This window comes from Gambusia affinis, linkage group LG13 (genome assembly GCF_019740435.1).
Source record: "Gambusia affinis linkage group LG13, SWU_Gaff_1.0, whole genome shotgun sequence".
In the NCBI taxonomy this organism is placed as follows: domain Eukaryota; kingdom Metazoa; phylum Chordata; class Actinopteri; order Cyprinodontiformes; family Poeciliidae; genus Gambusia; species Gambusia affinis.
The window spans coordinates 25,404,536-25,425,807 of NC_057880.1; the positions used below are offsets into that span (position 1 = coordinate 25,404,536).

Sequence of the window (21,272 nt, forward strand, 5' to 3'; positions counted from 1 at the left end):
GTTCTGGTTCTGGTTCTGGTTCTGCTCCGCATCCAGAACCAAACATGCAGAAGCAGCATTCAGCTTCTATGCACCACAAATCTAGAATAAACTTTCAGAAAACTGTAAAACAGCTGAAACACTGAGTTCCTTTAAATCAAAGATAAAATCCCAGCTGGTTTGATTAATAACAACTGGAGCATTGATCAATATATCTGATTCTTATTGATCCTTGGCCAAATGTGATGTTTATTGCTTGTTTTATTTTTATTATCTTAACCATTTTGGACTGGAATGTGCTTTACCAATAAACTATACTTGATAAATGTTCTATTTTTAATCCACTAATAGGAATATAAAGGAATCTTCTTTCTTATTTAAATATTTGATGGAATTTGTTTGGTAAAAGTTGGTAAAAATCCGTTTGGCTACCATTTGAACTCTTCTCAATCTGAGTTCTGTCGATAAAACGGTTGATTTCGGCTCATTTCTACAACACGGACGTCATCCCATCGGCAGCAAACGTTCATTTTTTAACTTCTGAAGCCGCCTGTGAAGAACACGGTGATTCATGACCTGCCTTTAGGCACAATTTCCTGCAGAAAAAAGAATCCCCTAATTTCTTCTAAAGCTGCCATTAGCCACCATAAGCATGACCGGCCTGTTACCTTTAGTTTGGGCTCCCTTAAACCTCTGTCTATTAGGTGGCTCACTTCAAATCCCTGCTGCCTGGCTTTAATAAGAGCATATTTTGGCTCCTATAATTTGACCTTGTTATCCAATATCCTGTGTCTTTAGTCGTTTTGAGTGTTTTGAAGGCGGAGCGACTCGACCGGCCGCTCCTCAGAATCAGGCCCAGCCCGGGAGAGCTGCGGTGGCTGCTAACGACAGTTAGCGCCACGCTACGAAAATAATTAAAGCACGAGAATAAGGCCATGATATTACAACTTTATTTTCATAAATATGAAAATATTTATGAACACAAAATATGAGTAACCATGTTATCACAACTTCTCAATATTTTGACTTCATTCTCATATATATATATTTATTTTATTTCATTCTTGTAAAGTTACCTTAATTCTTGTAATTTTATGGCTTTGATCTTCTTTTATTCTCATAATTTTATGACATTGTTGAACTATTGTGACTTTATTCTCTTATTGTTACGGCTAGTCTTGTATTATTTTGACTTTTCTGGTAATATCATAACTTTATTGTCATATTATTACAACTTCTTGTATTATTTTGACTTTCTTTTTGTATTATAAACTTTATTCTTGCAATTTTATGACAATGTTTAAATATTCTGACTACTGCTGTAACTTTATTCTCATATTACGACTTTATTCCTGTAATTTTTTAGCATGTTTTCTTAGTATCTCATAATACTCCATCATACATACGAATCACATACTGAGCCAACGATTCGTTTTCATTTCAATCTGCTCGGCTCACAGCCTTCGGACAACTCAGTAATTTCCTCCACATAACATCTTATTTTGCTCATTTAATTTCGGAGCGGAAATGTTTTTGCACCTTACATTATCTCATTGTTACCCAGAGTTATATAATCTCTTTTGTAGCTGACTGAGACATAATTACTGCAGCTGGTTTGAGCAAATTGATTTGTGCCAATTTTACAAACTGCATTTCATTTTAGCTACATCTCCGAGCCTCCTGGCTGCAAAAGGTAATTTTTAAGAAAACGCATCGACGAGGATGCAGCTTTACCCTCGGAAACTCTGAAAACGTGCCGCTGTAAAAAAAAAAGACATTAAAAAATGATCCAAAGTGAAGTTATCAAGAGGAAGCGGTGATGGAGGGAAGAGGCGTCTAATATTCCCTGCATCGCGGTCGAGTTACCGTCTCGCTTACTGTACTTCCCCTCGCTGGAAAACCTCTACCCTCATATCTGACCCGCCTCGCCGCTCGTTCGGGAGACTTTAAAAGTCGGAAACAAAGCGCGGTCCGAGGACACGGAGGGCAATCTTGAAACGGAAAACTAAAATGGGGAAAGCCTCTGGAGCTGAAATGTTATTTGGACGATAGCCCGCATAAGAAAGGCGCTGTGTTTGGTTTCTCATTGAGAGTCACCAGCAGGGGCTCATTGTGATAAGAAAATAAGTCTACTGTTACCTGATCTGGTATAATGTGGACCAATTACCACTCCATTGCACTTCATTACAGGGCCGTAATAGGGCCGGGGGTCAGCGCTTGAGATGGAGTGGCACAGGAAAATTGAGTCGTCATTGATAATATGATAAAAACTGACAGTGAGAGGCCCCTCCAACAAATTATTGAAATTTACAGTTGATAGGGAAACACTATAACCTCATTTGGCAAGCAGCTGGCAAGTGCTTGTACAAAGCAGCTCCTTGCAGCACAATGAGAGGCTTATGGAGAGAGAGAAATCCAAAACTATCAGAGGATGGTTTCAGACCCGTCGGGTTTGGGCCTGACTGGGAGGGAAAACGTCTGCAGCTTTCAGATGGATCCAACGATCTCCTCCAGCCCACAGCGCTTCCTCCCAGACCTGAGAGGAGTCGGCCCTCCGCCTTCTAACAAAACTGGTATCAAATGTTTGTGCAGCACCAATTTTTGTTTGTGCCGCTATTATTTTTAAGAGATTAATAAATTTGTCAAGAAGGTCAGGAAAGGTCAATCAAAATCTCCACTTCCTTCAACTCTAACAGAACTGGCGTCAAATGTTTGTGCTACGTCTGTGCAGCAAAAAGTTTTGTTTGTGCCGCTATCGATTTAAAGATATGTCGAGAGGTCATGAAAGGTCAGCCGTCTCCCCCACCTTCTTCAAATCAGACAAAACTCGTGTCTATCAACTTGGCTACGTTTGTGCTGCAAAATCTTTTGTTTGTGCTGCTTTTGCTTTAAGGATATTAATGACAGTTTAAAGGTCAACCATTCGCCTCCCTTCCAACTTTACACATAATCAAACATAGTTGGTGTCAAATATTTGTGCTACGTTTGTGCAGCAGCAATTTTTGTTTGTGCAGCTATCATTTTAAAGATATCAATATATCCAGAGGTCATGAAAGGTCAACCATCTCCCCACCTTCTTCAAATCAGACAAAACTGGTGTCAGTCACCTCGGCTGCGTTTGTGCTGGTCACTGCAGCAAAAAAAGTGCTGCTTTTTTGCTTGAATATATTAATGAAAGTTTAAAGGTGAAAAGGTCAACCAGCCTCACATTACTCCAATCAAACAGAATTGGTGTCAAACGTTTGTGCAGCAACAATTTTTGTTTGTGCTGCTATCATTTTAACAATATTAATAAATGTTTCCAGGGGTCATGGAAGGTCAACAAAATTCCCAACTTTCTTCAAAGTCGGTGTCAATCAACTCGGCTAAGTTTGCGCAGCCAAATGTTTTGTTTGTGCTGCTTTTGAACGAAGATATTAATGAAACTTTACAGGTTGACCATCTCTGAACTACTTCAAATCTAACAAAATTGGTGTCAAACATTGTGCTACGTTTTTTTTTGTGCTGCTCTGGCTAATAGACTGGAACAGTGGTTGGGAGTTCATCAAGGCTCAGTTCTAAGGCCCCTTATCATGCATATGCTGATGATGCACAACTTTACTCGTCTGTATCGCTGCGTGACCGCAGTTTAATAGAGTCAAAATTGGTGCGTTTCTATAAAGCAAATTTACTTTTGTAGCTCCAATTTGCCCAATTTTAAGGTCAAAGGAAATCTCAATGTCTCCTCTGACAGCCGCCATAATGTCGCAGCAAAAGTATAAACATCTTTGCCTTCTCCCAGTGAGAACTAGAAACAGCCAATAAGAGCCAGGAGATGATTGACAGCGTTAAGACCCTCCTCCACGCTCTGATTGGTTGCTTTTGGTCGGAGCGGTGCATTTCTTCAGGCAGTAATACAGAAGAGGTGGAGGAGTTCGAGCCTTTCACCGATTATCTGTCACGATATGATGTCAGTTTTAACAAATATGTAAAAAACATTCTTTATAAAAGTTACATAATAATAATCACCTTCATTTAAAAACTGCATTTTGCGTTTGTGTTGTCTTTGACAAACATTTAAATCGGTTTGATATCCTGAAAATGCGACAAACCGCAAAGGGTTAAACGCAAAAACAATTTAGATTTTTTTCATTATCGGTTTCAATGACACCAACAAATTTGTTCGTGGCTGTAAATGTAGGTGTGTTGACCAAAAAACTGTTGTTGTTTTTTTTTAACAAACAAACCAAGTCTGGATGCTGAAAAGAGAAGAGAAGGAAATAAAACAAATCAGTATTTGGGCTTCTGGTGGAAAACATATGGGAAGTGTTTGTTTGCCTACGTTTAAGCCGCCTCCATTTGAGGTCCCCTGAATAAATAAATCAAATAAACCACTGTCGGACATACATTTTCAATCCATCAGGATAATCAGATTCTGTTTACCCCAACAGGAACTATTCTAAAATGTTATTAAAAACTTAAATGGAGTTTAGGCGTGGAATAACTAGGTGCAGGAAATGATGAGCAAACAGCAGGATAAGATTCCAATTACCATTAAACAAGCATTGCTTTGACTAGTAAAGAGGGAAACAGCTTTGATATTTCCCACATACAGGACAGGAAACCAAATACCATTTATAGACTTTTATAACAGAAGTAGGGAAAGCTTTGTCTTAATTCATTACCAGATCTGTTTTAAACCTTCATATTTGATTATTTACGTTACAAAATACTAAAAACGTCCTCCTGAAGTCATTACCTTTGACTATAATTTGTGGAACACCACTCAAGTTTTATCCTGCACATCTAAATAGGCAACGTGGGGAACGCATGCTTCGTTGATCAAAACTGTTGTGGCGCAATTTATCGAGCGGCCATCATTAACGACGGTTTAAAGATGGCGGTGCCTTCATCTGCAGGCGCCACTTCAGCACGATAAGACAGTCAATTTGGACTGCAGTAATCACCCGGCCAGCAGATAACTGTGACTTTATTTATTTATAATGAGTCCCGTGCGTGTCTAGTGGGAGATAATAGTTTCATTTTTGCAGAGAAAGTTTGCCGGCCGCCCTCATTGTGGAGTAAATGTGACAGATTTCTGCTTCATTTGAATTCATCAGGCTGACAGAGATGAACACGCAATGAATAATAGCAAAGGCGACGCCTGGTGAATGAGCTGCCTCTTTATGAGTCTCCTGATGAGCTTCAGTACAAATTTAAAGTAAGGCTGATGATTACATGTCCTCTTTACAGGCTGTTTTTAAAGTTTGTTTGTTGTTAGGAGGCCCTCCGAAGGACAGAGGGAAGATGAGAAGGAAAAATAACAAAAAATGAACTTAAAGTTTGATATTAATTTAAAAACTGGGACATTTCTGAGCTCCAAAAGTTTAAATTTCGGGGAAGGAAAGGTTCAGAAATATTGTGATTAGTCGAAAAGTTGCAAAAAAGAAAAAACTCAGAAATCTCAAGATTAATCTCAGATTTAAAAGATAAATAAATTTCTGAGCTCCAAAAGTTTAATATTTGCAAATAAAGGAAAGTCAGGATTTTTGTGATAAATCTTAGAAATTTTTCAGAAAAATTATGGAAATTTCTGAGCTCTAAAATTCGCCAGAAAATAACTTTTGAGATGAATCTCAGCTGTAGATAGAAATTTCTAAGTTTGAAAAGTTGAAAATATGCAAGATAAAGACCTCAGAAATTTTGTGATTAATCTCAGAAATTTTCTGGAAAAAATGTGGAAATCTTTGAACTCCCAAAGTAAAAAAATGTTTTTCTGACCTCATAAAGTTTAAAATTTTCTGAGTTTCAAAAGTAAAAAAAGGTTTCGATAATCTGCAGAGTCTTTGGGGGTTGAGTGATTATACATTGAAAAGTTTATATGTTGTATTTTGCACATTTCTAACAGAAATGACCGAATATAAGAATCAAACTCTTTGTTTAGATGCTACTTATAAGTTACTTTTTAAATTCTATTCTCTTAAATAGTACAATTTACACAAAGATTTCAACTGAATTTTTTAAATCAGATTATCAGCTACAGTCATTTTATTAAGTATTTTTTTTGCTCTTACTGTTTGAACAATTACTATTTTATTAATGTATCAGAGTAGAGCTACTTTTAATGACTTCACCCGACTGCAGTAATGTGACAAAGATGTGAAAATGTTATGTTTCTGCTGTGACTGAGTGAGACAGGGCTCAATGAGACTGCAGCTGAAACGATTAATCAGATTGGTCACGATTAATCGATTTTGATTAATCATTAACTGGGCTATATAGTTTAAAGAAAAACGCTTGAAAGAAGATACTTGGAGCAATAATTAAGCCAAATAATATTATAAACATGTTGCATTTAAGATGCAAATATTTTCTATTCATTTTTAGCTTCGCCTGGTTCAAATTCTGAGAAATTCTCATGTTAATCACCTTTTTCTATACAATTATTGATAGTTTAATAGAAAAATAATCAACAGATCAGCCCTACACTGTATTAGTGTGGAAGGGCTGAGCTTTTCATGATATAAGTATTGATTTTAGCTGCAGATGCTTCCTTTGCTACAAATGAGGAAGCGTTCACTAAAGGAATGCTGCTGTTGCATTTTAGGGAATAAAATGTTTATTTTCTTATTTTAAAGTTAATTATTTGGGAGGTTTTTTTTGTATATTTTAATGTATTTCTAATGTTGTATAAAAACGGCTTACTGGTAAAATTTTATTATAGAAAATGGAAATGTTTTTATACGATTAATCGATTAATCATCAGAAAATTGATTAAGATACAAAAGTCATTGTGAAACTGATTGTATAATGACTAGAGATAAGTGTGGTATGTCCAGCTGTTCTGCATGTTCTCTTAAGTTTGATTTCTTATAATAGAAACAAAGAAAAACAGAAAAAGTTCAGCTAACAGAAAATGCCTGCAGTTCCTCGGTCAGACACAAGAGGGCAGAGTTCTCCTACAAATCCTGCCGTTTCTCTGCTCTGCTCGCCGTTATCACGGCGGCCGGCGCCTGAAAGATGCCTGCTGAAATAAGTTTGCCTAAAACATCATTACAAATCCAATTAATACTGTCATTAGACGAGATGAAAGGCGAGACAACATTGTGTGGAGGGAAAATCTTTTAAATTCCTGAAAGCTCGGTTGGAACAAGGTTGCAGTGTAATTTGTGACTGATGGTAAGGAGATGCTATCATGAAAGGTAGTGCTGTGGGCTGCTTCCACCTGCCACTGTTTAATAGGCTGAGTTCAAATAAATTACTTTATCTTTCCTTTTTATACTTTTACATGACAAGTAAATTTAGAATTGATATATTTCTGTAAATTAGGTGAATACAAACCAGGATATTTTTAATATATTTGACCAGATTCATGTTTAAAAATAGGAAGAGCGGTCTCAACCTCAAAAAACATTAAAAACTACATTGTTCCAACATTTTATTTTTGTTTAAAATGATTAATTTTTAATTAAAATGACAAACTTTTGGTGTTTCGAAGTCAATTCCTAAAAAAACATTTGTTTTATGGGATTTTTTACCTTATGCTGTGTTTTTATTTTCCTTTATGTTAGAATTACTGTTATTTGCTGTTTTTGTGTTCAGCACAAAGCTGTAAATTGATTTGATTTGAAGAAAGAATCAGATTTAAACATATAATGGATTCAAGTGTGAGAATAAAATTATAATAAAATGCCAATTCTTGTGCAAAAACTATAATTTTATAACATCAAGAGTCCCAGGTAGCATTTTTTAGACAAGTAGTTGAAATGTAATAAAAATACATTGTGTTTTTTATTATTCAGTCAGATTAAAGTGATTCATTTTGTAATTTATTACGTTTTCTATTAAAACTAACAGTTTTCCTGTTTTGCCTTTACTGAATTTAAAACATCAGAACTGATTTCTTTTCATCTGCTCAGCCTGATTTACCTGTGATAGTGATCCCAGGTGTGCAGGAGGATTTAATTAAATAATTTAAAATAAAATGATACATATTATGAGCTTTTTCAGTATTTATGAGTTAAAGCAAAACACAATCAGGACAAAGAAAGAGAAAAATCTCTTCTGCCTCGTATCATTTGATAAACAAAACGATGTGCAACTTTAGCAACTTCTTGTTTCAATTTGCCATCCAGAAAGTCGGGATCTCTTAACTTTCAGCAAATGGCGCGGGCCAGGAAGAGGCGCAGCCTGCCGACCAGACAGACGGGCGTTCCACTCCCCGGCTTCTAACAACCATAGTAATACATCAGTCAAAAGCAATAATTTTACCATTAATGAAATTCCAATTTGCCTTCAGTGCATTTCACGTTGACATTTTCCACATTGCAACAGTGCTTTGATAAAGTTTTTAAAATGCAAAAACGCATCTAAGAGGCTAAAGACCAGCCCAAGTGTCAGCGTGCCTGGCAGAGGACTATGGTACTTAATTTTTATCTCCAAACGCCCGAGGCGTTGGAAGCCTGAATGTTAACATTGGCTCCATTTTCATTATCATCACATGATTATGGATTTTACTGCATTTAGCTGATAATACAACTAGCAGCTCACCTTAAAAGAAGTTGCTGGAAGGTTTCATTTCGGCCCAAATGAAATTTTCATTTGACAAACAAGTATAATTAGGCTGCACTTCTTGTTCGGTGTCAGTCTGTTTTCTGATTGAACTCCGACCAATTTGCAGCCACTAAATGAGTTTGAATAATTTCCATCCTGAATGTCTCGGGGACATTAGCTTTAGGAGTGCTAAGTGGCAGCATGCTTTTTGAAGTTGCTGATTATTTGATGCCACCCCTGTCTACCTTTACGTTTTTGAGCTTACTTCAAAGTTAACAAGAGGAAGACGGAGGGGACGGGGGGTAAAAATTGCTCTACCTCTGAGTACAATGAGAATTTGAAAGTGTTTTTGGCCAGGTCTGGAAGGCAAAGTGAAAATGACTTTAATAAGTGTGTAATGCACTTCGTTAGCTTCAATGCGCTTTGCTTCTCCACTTTATTTCTTTCATGTGGCCACGTTTATGGAACCGAATGAGCAGATTTGTTTCTGCTGAAACTGTGCAGCTAAAAACTAATGCCGCCGTATCGCTTTCATTAAACCTGCTAATTGCAAATTAATAAATTACAAATTATGACAAATGCAGCAGTTTGCACTCATAAAACCTTTCAGTGTTCGGCATTAGAGTCCACGCTGAACTGCTGGAATGGATCAGAAATGTTTGTTTAGGACAAAACGGCCATCGCAGCGACACTTTCCACATCAGAAAATCTGCATGTGTTCATCAAAATTGTTCTAAAAATCTTTAGATCCATTAGTGAGTGAACAACTGAAGGAATATCTGACTACAAAAATTATCCTGATGTATAAAACAGCTGAACGTAACTCTTCTAGCTTCCTTCATGTATTCGAAGGCGTTCCCCAGGGATCAGTTCTGGGACTGCTGTTCACTTTAAAAACTAACAATCTGCCTCCAAAGGAGAACACAGATTTTCTTTCAGTTTCTTTTCTTTTTTTGCATTTAATGATGTAAGGTACTCTGTTGTGAGGCACTAACATGAGATAGATCAATGCTGACACCCTAAGAAAACAATTTAAACTGTAGGTGAAAGAGAAACAAAACCCCAAATTAACTATTTTTGAAGATAAATTGTCTAAATTGATTCTGAAGGGCGATATCTTTATGTTTCTGAGCAGAGCTCAGTGCTGCCCTCTGTGGGTTGAATTGCTGGAGTTTAATTTTTCTATTGGTTACAGCAGAACAGTTTGTTTGATGTCTACATCACATTGGTTCGGTTTCTCACTCGGTTTCTGTGGAGTAATTGGTGATTCAAGTATTGTCGTCATAAATGTCTCCAGAAAAAAAATGTTGCTAGTCGCTTTTTTCTTTTTTTTTCTTTTTTTTACAAAATAGTCACCAGAGGGTCAGAAAGTCCATAAATATATAAAATATTTGGCAAGAGTGCTTCATCTCTTTGCTAAAACTTCTCCACTCGTCCCAACATTAGGCCACGCCCCTCAGCGCCTCCTGGCTCCGCCCACTTTGGTGGAACTTTCCAGAATTTGGAGTTATTATTTCAGTTACACTTTAAACATTGGGAAAAACATAAACTTGCATTCTGTGTTTTTAAAAAAACAACATTATAACAATGGAGATAAATTGAGAGCATTTAACCCGAGGGAGTCGTCAGTTTTTACAGTGTAGCCATTAGAAACTGGTTTTCAAAACCATAAATTAAGCAAAATTCAAATTTTTGAAGCTTCGATCTGGTTTTGGTGATTGACGGATTGTTCTTTTCTAACTAATCCTACATCAAGCTGTTGACACTTTTAAAGTTTTATACAGAATTTGAGAAAATATAATTTAAACTTCAGAATTAGCTTGTCTCACCAAATTTCAAATACTTAACGATGTAGATGTTTTTAATTTTATGAAACTCTTTAGTTACCCCAACCTTTGCTTCAGTGCACTCTTCTGAGTAAGATCTTAAAAGTCTTTCCTGGTTAAATGAAGAGTTAATGATGAAATAAACTACTTTGTCAACAAATAAAAGTCACAAAAGAAGACGAGAAAGACTGACGCGTTACGGCTGGCAGAGAGGTGAAGGGTTATTTGTGCGTTCCTCCTAATGGATTTAGAAGATGGCCTAAAATCTCAGTAACAGCTATTTCAGTAGGAGTAATCCATCATCCTCAGAATAAACAAACATCAATGCAGAGCAAAACTGAATGAGAGAAATGGAGTGAGGGCAAAAAAGACAGAGAGGATCACAAATAAAGCTCAGTGTGGGATTGATGAGAGGGAATGGGGATTTGGACAATGTGATTAAGTAATGGCTTCAAAATATGGAAAGTAAGGGTAAAAAGAGGAATAATTTAGCGGGTATAAAAAGTGCTGGGTGTCAGTGACGGGTGGAATTACATTTCATTATCATAAACGGAGAAAACGGCTGCAGCCTGGTTACGATTTCTAAATAAAATCATAATATATTTTACTTTTCCTGACGTAGAACAGAGATTTTGACAATAACACTCGTTTAATCACATTTAAATGTGTTCAAAAGGAGCAACACATTTTATTTCTCATTCGAGCCTGCTCAGCATGAGGGGTTGATGCAAAGCCAAATATCAATATTCTGTTCTTCCTCAGTTTACAAATCGCTTCATTCGGCTGGATCGACATATTTTTACAATTTCTAACTTCCTCTGAATCTGTTTGAGTGGCTTTTATTAAGGTTAACTGGACTGTCAAGGACTAAATTCTACTCATATTCCTATAAAATTGGATATAAGCATGATTGCTTTGTCCACATATCACATGTGTTGTAAATCTGTGCACTGTAGAAACTGATTCAATTAATTAGATTTAATAAAATTAACTGTTTAATTATATCCCTGAAACTTTACAGAACCTAAGACGAGTTTATTTATAGCGCCTCATTCGTAAACAGAAATCCAGCCACGGAGGGCGTTCCACTTGATTTTTCCAACTGGGAAGGTGGAATTTCCCAGTTTGGACAGCAACTCAAACGCAGCACCAGTGTTTCAGCAGTTTTGCAGTTTTCTGGAAGTTTGTTCCAGATTAGAGGAGCTGGATCTGGAAGCCAACTGTTTTCAGTGCGACTAAAGATAAACGTGTGGATGAGTTTTGACCTTTAATCCTGGGAATGTTCTTCAGGTGACAGAAGGCCGACTTTGTAACTGTCTTTATGTGATTCTGAATGTCCATGTCCAAACATACCTCCAGATTTCAGTTCTGATTACAAGTTTGCAGCTGCAATAACTCTTAGCTTAACTACATACACTACTGCCAAATTATTCAGAATAGTCAATTAACGCAGCAGCCTTTTTTTTTTTAGTGAGGGAAGAATATGCAAACTTAATAAACAGCCAAGGCCCAGATTTGAACATATTATTAATAGAAAATAAATTATTGTCATGGTAAAACGTCCCACCTTTAACGCTTTATCTGATTTTATTGAACACTGATCTTTGTTGGTATGGGATTTGTTTCCACGGTGATTATCTGTATTCAAATTAAGAGTTTTCTGAACGTTTCCAGTTGGAAATGTTTCTGTATTTTAAGCTAAGAAACGCTGTGATCTGCCAGGTGTGTGAAGGACGTCTCTGGACGTGAGTGTGTACCTCAGACGGTGGCTCGGCGTCAGAGCTCCTACCTGTGATGTGTCACTCTGTCAGGGTGTTTTAGTTCTAGCTAAGTGATGAGACCTTGTGCTGCAAAGAGCCGTAATCTACGCTGAGTCTGGTGGAGCTTTTCAGCGCAACAGCATCTGAAAACCAGGCGGAGGAACGTGGCAGCGAAGTCTTCCTCTGAAACTTTCTGTAATCACGATGTCAACACTTCCTGTCACACTGCAAACACACAAAACACAAAGTTCTTCTGGTCTGTAAAACAGATGAAACACTGACTTCCTTTAAATCTCCACTAAAACCATCTGTTTAGGATTGTATTTGAAACTTAATCAATTACAAATTTATTGATGGAACCTGATTTAATGTCGTGTTTTGATTGTTGATTCTATGTTGCATTGTGTTTCTGTGTTTGATTTGATGTAAAGCACTTTGAAATGCCTTGCTGCTGAAATGTATAAAAATAAGATTTGATTGATTGATTGATTAATAAAGAGGTTTCTTTTAGGTAAATAATTCCTTAATATTGATGAAAAAATTCCTATTTTATTGGCAGATTGTTTCACTTTTAACAAGTCATTTTTTCCATAAGTTAACTTATTTGTCAAAAAAACTAATACTTTTTAATAAATATTAAGGAAATATTTACTTAATAAGCCTCTAATTCTTTCTGAAAAGTTACTTTTTATTCAGTTTGTCTTATTTTTATTCTGATTTATTTTATTTCAGTCCCCAATAACTTCAAAACATGACAATCTGAGTTGAAGTTGTAGAATATCTCACTGTAAATCATCCATTTTGTTGCTAAACGTTTAAATGTGCTTTAAATTGTTTTCTATACCAGACATCTGACTGTATTTGCTTTTGTCCACAAACTGTACAAACAAAAAGTTCTAGAAGTCATTAGATATAATTTGTTCTCCCCTGTTGATGAGGATTTTTAAAGACTTGAATCTCTCAAAAACGAACGGCAGCAAAGCCAAAATCAGATTTTGATATCTGCGGTCCAGTTAGTCTCTGATCTCCAGGGGAAAAGCAGCTTATTGGCAGCAGGCGGACGTGTGAATCCAGCAGAGCGAACTCACTGAATACTGAGAAAATCAGTTTAACTTTCCCTCCGTCTTTAATAGTGCAGATCTGTTGTTACTGTTTGTGTCAGTTTACTCAGTAAAACTCTGAGTAAACTGACACAACTGGCTGCTTTAAATGAAATAAAGTCTGCAGCTAACAGGAAGCATCACCTGACCAGTTTCAGGTCGTGACCTTATCTGGGGTCAGGTTGCCTTATATTTGCATAAAAGACACAGAGCTCGTCATGAAATGTGGTTTTATGTTTGGACCAAAATTCAGACTAGAATTGTGAATAAACATGATGCAGGATTCAGCCTGGGCGATAAATCGTTTTATCGGTTTATCCAATCTTTAGTTTGAAGATTTAATTTTTGAACAATCTAGATTTAAAAAAAAAATTCACATCAGTTCGAAAGGCTAATAAATAGATGCATAAACACTAAAATAAACATTAAATCTATAATTTTAGTATGTTTTAGTTTAATTGCTGTTATTTGTTCCAGTTAAAAATGTTTTCTCCCTTTGTTGTTAATTTGTTAGTTTTATCAGTTCAAAGTGTTTTACATCATAAAAACATAAAAATTGTCACAAACTCATCATAGTCAACAGTTAGTGAAAACCAATAACAGACGTCACAGTTTGTCATCAAAATCATTGATACGCATCAGACATGTTGATCAATGTTCCTCTTATTATGACTCAAGACAGGAATGCACAGATTTACTCTTTTTACTTCCGATACGATATCTCAGGTTTAGCACTGGCTGATATCGATCCGATACAGAAAAACATCTGAATTAATTTAAAATGTTTCTTCTTTTTAAGCAGACATAAATGTATTGAATTACAAATTTGTTGTAACTCTGCATCAGTTCAACAACTTTAATTACACCAACAGCTTCACAAAGTTTGGTCAAACATCTAAAAACTACTGACATGAAAATTTTGTCCGATACGATATGCGATATAAATAACGGTGTCACGACTGATACCCGATATTTACCAATATTAAATATATTTCAGTACCTTTTCAACAACTTTGGGGGAAAAAAACCCAAACAGAAACAAATAAAAAAATAAATATCAGTTGTTCACATCGGACTGATACATATGTTAAAAAATATAAATAAGTTACTATCAGCTGATACCAATGTTGGCGCTGATATATTCTTAAAAACAACTTTAATGTATTCAATCAGCGTAATTAGGAGAATAAGAATAATACAGAGTCTTGACTACTTAAAACAAGACTCTGTATCTTGCTGAAAAGTTACTTGTCAATTAGTTTGTCTTATTTCAAGTGTACTAAGACATTTTCTCTAAAATTTAAACTAAAAATACTTGGTAATATGTTTTTGCTTTTGCAGTGCCCATTTCAAAAGATCAGACCTGTATCAGATTTAGAACTTGGGTTGAATTTAAAGAAATCTGATCTGTGTTGCTCAGACTGTCAGACGCAGGTCACATTAAGGTGAAAAAGCGGCTTTGGGTCCCTGTGAGGTGATAAACTGAGTGGATCTGATTTTATAGATCGGGAACATCGCCACCAATACATAATCTAGACCGATACAAATATTAATATTAGATCGGTTCATCTCCAGTTCAGAAGCATCTCTAGTTCTAATTGTCTGGATGCGGTTGAAGCCAGGTGAGTGGCAGGTGCCGCCCGCCGCCGCCGGCCCTCAGCAGGCAGCGTTTGTTGATATAAGCGTGTTTTCCTCTTTGAGCGACTGATCTGCAGAGCTGCACATAAAGGCCCTCGTTCAGCAGTGTACACACCGCACTTCGGGAGGAGTGCGTTTAAACACCTCCTGCAACATTAAACAGTGTGGAGGGTAGCAGGGAGCCATCATGGAGGACGGCGGCGGCGGAGGGGGGGGCGCTCAAACAAATGCTGGAGAGTGGCAAGTTTGCATTCGCCCATACCAACAAGCTCCTATCTCATTAACAAACCACTGAAATAAAAGAGTGCTTTTTTGGCTCACAGCTATAAAAAAAATTATCATAGTGATGATGTTCCTCAGCCGTCAACAGAGCTGTGATAACGTTGTTTGATGATGACTTTCCCATGAATGTTAAGCAGCCGCCGCAGCAGAGGAAAGGAGCTTATCAGCGCCTAATGCCCATCTCTAATTCCTGCCCTTCTTGAACTAGCCATTTTCTAACAGCGTTAACTGTCAAATTTACATCCCGTCTTAATGCCACTAAAGAGTACGGGGGATGAAGAGTAAATGACAGCAGTGTAATGAGGAAGAGAAGGCATCGCAGAGCCGACTCCCCCCCCACCCGCCTCTGCCTCTGAGGGGAAGATGATTTCCACAATATGTGGGCTTCATTCCCTCCTTCTCTCACCAAGGTGTCAGGATGGAGAGCTTATACCTGTGAACTTACTGGATGAGTCTAATTAGCAGAGGAAGAGGACAGAGTTTATTGGGGTATGCCGCAATTACACAGTAAAATAAGGGGTGAATTCACACCAGCCATGTTTGGTCCGCTTTAATCGAACTCCAGTTGGTTTGACTGGAGGTGAGAACGCGCCATCGAACTCTGGTCTGCTTAAAACGCCTGTTTTTGTGTTTCAGGGTGTTTTCACATCTGATAATCCAGTAGATTTGGTTCGATTGGGGACAAAGATAACATTTGTTACAATTTCAGTTGCTGTGGTTCCCCTCCTCGCCTGTGGGGGCACTGGACCAAGAATCATTGAAGGAAACAGGAAAACCTCTGAAGACACTCAGCTCAACTTCCTTCTTCATGAAAGGTAAACAGAAATGAAGAGGTGAGAGATTTTACCAGTTAAAGGATTTATCTTCTGTCTTTGGCAAAAGCCATGAGTCATTTCTACCGCTAGCATTAGCGATAGCACTAGCAATTTTATTTTGGTTTTATTTGTAATTACTAAGTGAAACAAACCAAACTATTATTTGGTTTTAGCAAATTTAACAGTTATTTGTCTTTGGTAAAATTTCACAAGCCATTTCTCCCTTCAGTGCTAAACTCTCGTGTTTGTTTTGGTTATATTTACCCAGAATGCCTTGCGTTGTAGCAGTTTCCAGTTCACATATACGTTCAAACCGCACCAGTTCACTTTAACCAAACCCAGACTGAGGTTGTGTCATAAGGAGGTGTGGGTGGTGGTGGTGAGGCAAACGCAGCAGACCCAGATGTGGTGTAGATGAGGAGTTTAATGATGAATGGAAAACAAAACAAAAACAGTCCACAGACCTGGCAGCACTGACGGAGCGGAAGGCTAATGCTCCCAACAGGTAGCAACAGGATATATGAGGACTCGGCGATTACACAGACTGGCGGAGAGCGGAACTGAGGCGTTACAAAGGCGTTCACTGACGTAGGACCCGACGAAGACAGACACACACAGGTGACACTAAATACACAAGAGGGTAATCAGGGAACGAGACACACCTGGGGACTAATCACGGGGAGACAGGACAACACAGAGACTCAGACACACAGGAAACTTCAAAATAAACCCAAAAAACACAGATCACGACAGTACCCCCCCCTCAAAGGGCGGCTCCCAGACGCCCAAAACAGAAAAACACAACAAGGGTGGGTGGAGGGGAGCTGGACGGGGGGCCAGAGTCCAACACAAACAAAACACAAACCCAACCGGGTGGGCGGAGGCACACGAAGGCCAAGAGTCCAAAAACAAACAAAACAAACCCAACTGGGTGGGCGGAAGCACCGGAAGGCGGGAACCACAGAGGAGGTCCGGCGGCCGTCCGCGGCGCAGGAGGCGGGAACCACGGAGGCGGTCCGGCGGCCGTCCGCGGCGCCGGAGGCGGAAACCACGGAGGCGGTCCGGCGGCCGTCCGCGGCGCCGGAGGCGGAAACCACGGAGGCGGTCCGGCGGCCGTCGGCGCAGGAGGCGGGAACCACGGAGGCTGTCCGGCGGCCGTCCGCGGCGCAGGAGGCGGGCCGCACGGGGGCGGCGACGAGGAGCACAAGGAGTCTCTGGGGCCGCACGGGGGCGGCGACGAGGAGCACAGGGAGTCTCTGGGGCCGCACGGGGGCGGCGACGAGGAGCACAGGGAGTCTCTGGGGCCGCACGGGGGCGGCGACGAGGAGCACAGGGAGTCTCTGGGGCCGCACGGGGGCGGCGACGAGGAGCACAGGGAGGCTCGGGACTGGCACAGGGAAGGAGCTCGGGACTGGCACAGGGAAGGAGCTCGGGACTGGCACAGGGAAGGAGCTCGGGACTGGCACAGGGAAGGAGCTCGGGACTGGCACAGGGAAGGAGCTCGGGACTGGCACAGGGAAGGAGCTCGGGACTGGCACAGGGAAGGAGCTCGGGACTGGCACAGGGAAGGAGCTCGGGACTGGCACAAGGAGTCTCGGGGGGAGCACAAGGAGTCTCGGGGGGAGCACAAGGAGTCTCGGGGGGAGCACAAGGAGTCTCGGGGGGAGCACAAGGAGTCTCGGGGGGAGCACTCTCTGTAGCGCCCGGCTGGGCGGCAGGAGCAGAGGCTCGGGTGCGCCCGGCTGGGAGGCGGCAGGAGCGGGCTCAGTGCGCCCGGCTGGAGGCGGCGGCAGGAGCAGGCTCGGAGTGCGCCCGGCTGGGCGGCGGCAGGAGGCAGGCTCGGAGTGCGCCCGGCAGGAGCAGCTCCGGCAGCGGAAGCGGTGCTGGCGGATCCGGCCGCGGAAGCGGTGCTGGCGGATCCGGCCGCGGAAGCGGTGCTGGCGGATCCGGCCGCGGAAGCGGTGCTGGCGGATCCGGCCGCGGAGGGTCTGCTGCTGGCTCGGGAGGCACGGGGGATGACGGAGCTGGTGTGGTGGAAGCAGGAGGACAGAGATTGGTCTGGGAGGCAGCGGTTCTCCAGCCATGACTGCTAGCGCTGCCTCACGCTCCACTCTGCCTCCCTCTGCAATTCCACCAGCTCCGGAAGCGGAAAAGCGTGGAACCCAGTAGTCCAGCAGCAGACCCAACGGATGGCAAATCCGAGCCTTCGCCAGGCCATGTACGGCTTGGCCATGGCCTCCTCATACTCGCGTATGGTGTCCATTAACTCCTGCATCTCTTCTGGGTCCACGATGGTACAGCGTGCCTCACCGTTCTATGTGGTCGGGTCCTTCTGTCATAAGGAGGTGTGGGTGGTGGTGGTGAGGCAAACGCAGCAGACCCAGATGTGGTGTAGATGAGGAGTTTAATGATGAATGGAAAACAAAACAAAAACAGTCCACAGACCTGGCAGCACTGACGGAGCGGAAGGCTAATGCTCCCAACAGGTAGCAACAGGATATAACGAGGACTCGACGTACACAGACTGACGGAGACGGAACTGAGACGTTACAAGACGTTCACTGACGTAGGACCCGACGAAGACAGACACACACAGGTGACACTAAATACACAAGAGGGTAATCAGGGAACGAGACACACCTGGGGACTAATCACGGGGAGACAGGACAACACAGAGACTCAGACACACAGGAAACTTCAAAATAAACCCAAAAAACACAGATCACGACAGGTTGTTGCTGGTCGATTACACATTCTCACTTCCCAAGTGAACCAAACTTTCCAGACAAACAGACTGGAGTTGGATTAAACCGGATTAAACTGGTATGAATTCACCATGGAGTTCACATGAAGTTATTACTTCATTCTCCTAATATTGCAACTTTATTCTGGTATTTGCTTTATATTATAGCTACATTCTTGTGATATTTAGACTTTATTTTGCTTTTTATAACCTCACCCTAATATTCCTTCATAGAATTGAAAGTCCAGATAAACAGAAGCTGTAAAACGTGCTCGTCAAACAAGATGGCTGCCTTGGGAGTGCTGACATGGTAAAAATGGAAAAAAGGACAGTTTCCAAAAATTAAGCTTTCGAAATCAAAAATTTTAGTAATCAATAAAATTGATTAATTGCCCAGCCGTCACAGAGAGCTTCTAATTGGTATTCATTAACCAACCGATAATTACAATACTTACCAACGTGTGAAAGACTTCAACTCATACTATAGCTAATAAAAAATAAACAATATTTAACTAATAACTTGAAAAACTAACTGAATTAGATCAAAACAAAATAAAACTAAACTACCATGAAAACCCCAAAGCTGTTACAGCCCTAATCTCAAACGGTCACAAAGAAATGTTTGGTATTTAGATTCAACATTTCTATTGTTTTCTCAAAACCAAACCTGGTTTGTTTACAGTTTCAGTTGCATCTATTTGGGATCACTTCATATTTAATGTTTCATGTTTCACTTTCATGCTACAAACCGCATGAGAATAAGAAAACAAGAAGTGTTTGGCGTAAACTGATGTAATGCAGGAGAAGCCATGAACGTGTAGTCCATTTCATCTGGGGGTCCGACTCTGGTTGGATTCTGGTCGGATTCTGGTCAGATTCTGGTCCGACTCTGGTCTGACTCTGGTCAGATTCTGGTCAGATTCTGGTCGGATTCTGGTCAGATTCTGGTCCGACTCTGGTCGGATTCTGGTCAGATTCTGGTCAGATTCTGGTTGGATTCTGGTCAGATTCTGGTCCGACTCTGGTCAGATTCCGGTTGGATTCTGGTCGGATTCTGGTCAGATTCTGGTCAGATTCTGGTCGGATTCTGGTCAGATTCTGGTCCGACTCTGGTCAGATTCTGGTCGGATTCTGGTCAGATTCTGGTCCGACTCTGGTCAGATTCTGGTCGGATTCTGGTCAGATTCTGGTCCGACTCTGGTCAGATTCTGGTCGGATTCTGGTTGGATTCTGGTCCGACTCTGGTCGGATTCTGGTCAGATTCTGGTCAGATTCTGGTCGGATTCTGGTCAGATTCTGGTCGGATTCTGGTCAGATTCTGGTCAGATTCTGGTTGGATTCTGATCGGATTCTGGTCTGACTGTGGTCTGGGCTCATCTGATTGGACCGTAGTTTCAAACTGGGATAATTTCATGCCGATCTGGTCGCCGCCAGTGAAATGCCAGTGAAAGGCGAGAGGCTACGATGGTTTGGAAAGGAAACAGACAACAGATAGATGATCAAATTGAGTCAAATCTTAGCTTTGAGAAGAAATATTTAAACTTAAATGTTTTATTTTATCGGGTTGAAGATCCTGCAGCTTTACCAAATATGATGAACAAACTGTAAATTAAGGTACATTTAAGCATAACGGATTTTTATAACCATTATTTACACTTATTTAGACATTTCTTGTTTGGAAGAGAGCTACAGTGATAAATATAGTATATAAAACAGGATAATTTGTATATTTATGGTGTGACAGGTCGTATCACTGACGTCAATATGTGAATATTATCCCTGAAACTCTGCTGCTGCTTCCCATTTCAGTTGGAACAAGCCAATAAAATCTGTTTCTCATTTTAATTTTATGCATTCAAACACTAAAAACAACATCTTAGCAAACAGATGTTTTATAGTGCGATCAGTTTATTGAGATAAAAGCCATCTGAAATTTAAACTTCTGCTACCTGAACCACATTTTCAGGGTTTTTCCTGAAGCTGAGAGATTGGTATCGATCCGATACCAAGAAAATATTATCGATACCGATACTGACAGCGATACTTTTCATATTTAAATTTGTTATATCAACAAACCTCTGACTGTCAGGAGTTTTTGTGAATTATTTTGTTAAAATCTAAAATGCAATTTGGATAAAATGGATGTCTGCAAAATACCTGAAAGTGCTAGCTTCCTTGTCTGCACTGTAAAAACACAAAATCTTACCAAGTAATTTTAGTCTAGTTCCTAAGATATATTCATACACTTGAAATGAGACAAAACTTACTTATAAGTAATTTTTCAGGACATGGGAGCTTGTTTTAAGTCAGTAATTGATGTTCAAGATTTCCCCTGGTAGATTATTTCACTTTTATTGACATTTTTCCCTTAAGTGGAACTAAAACTATTTTATTATTCTTGAGGAATTATTGACTTAAAATAAGCTCCCATGTTTTGCTGAAAAGTTACTTGTAGATTAGTTTTAAAGTGTAATTAGATATTTGGAGTACAGACCAAAAATACTTTTGTGTTTTTGCAGTGTGCAGCTCGCAGCAGCTGAGCTCCGCCTGTGGGCTCAATAGATTTGACACTAGAGTGCTGATGAATCTCATCAGTT

General features: G+C 39.9%; 1 protein-coding gene across 1 annotated transcript in view; it reads left to right on the plus strand.

Annotated features, from left to right (window-relative positions):
- Positions 1–21,272, plus strand: part of fam204a (family with sequence similarity 204 member A) — a 67,142-nt gene that overhangs the window by 12,926 nt on the left and 32,944 nt on the right. The window contains exon 2 of the mRNA XM_044136004.1: positions 15,827–15,932. Coding sequence (XP_043991939.1) covers positions 15,827–15,932 — 106 coding nt within the window. The remainder of the gene's footprint in view (positions 1–15,826; positions 15,933–21,272) is intronic.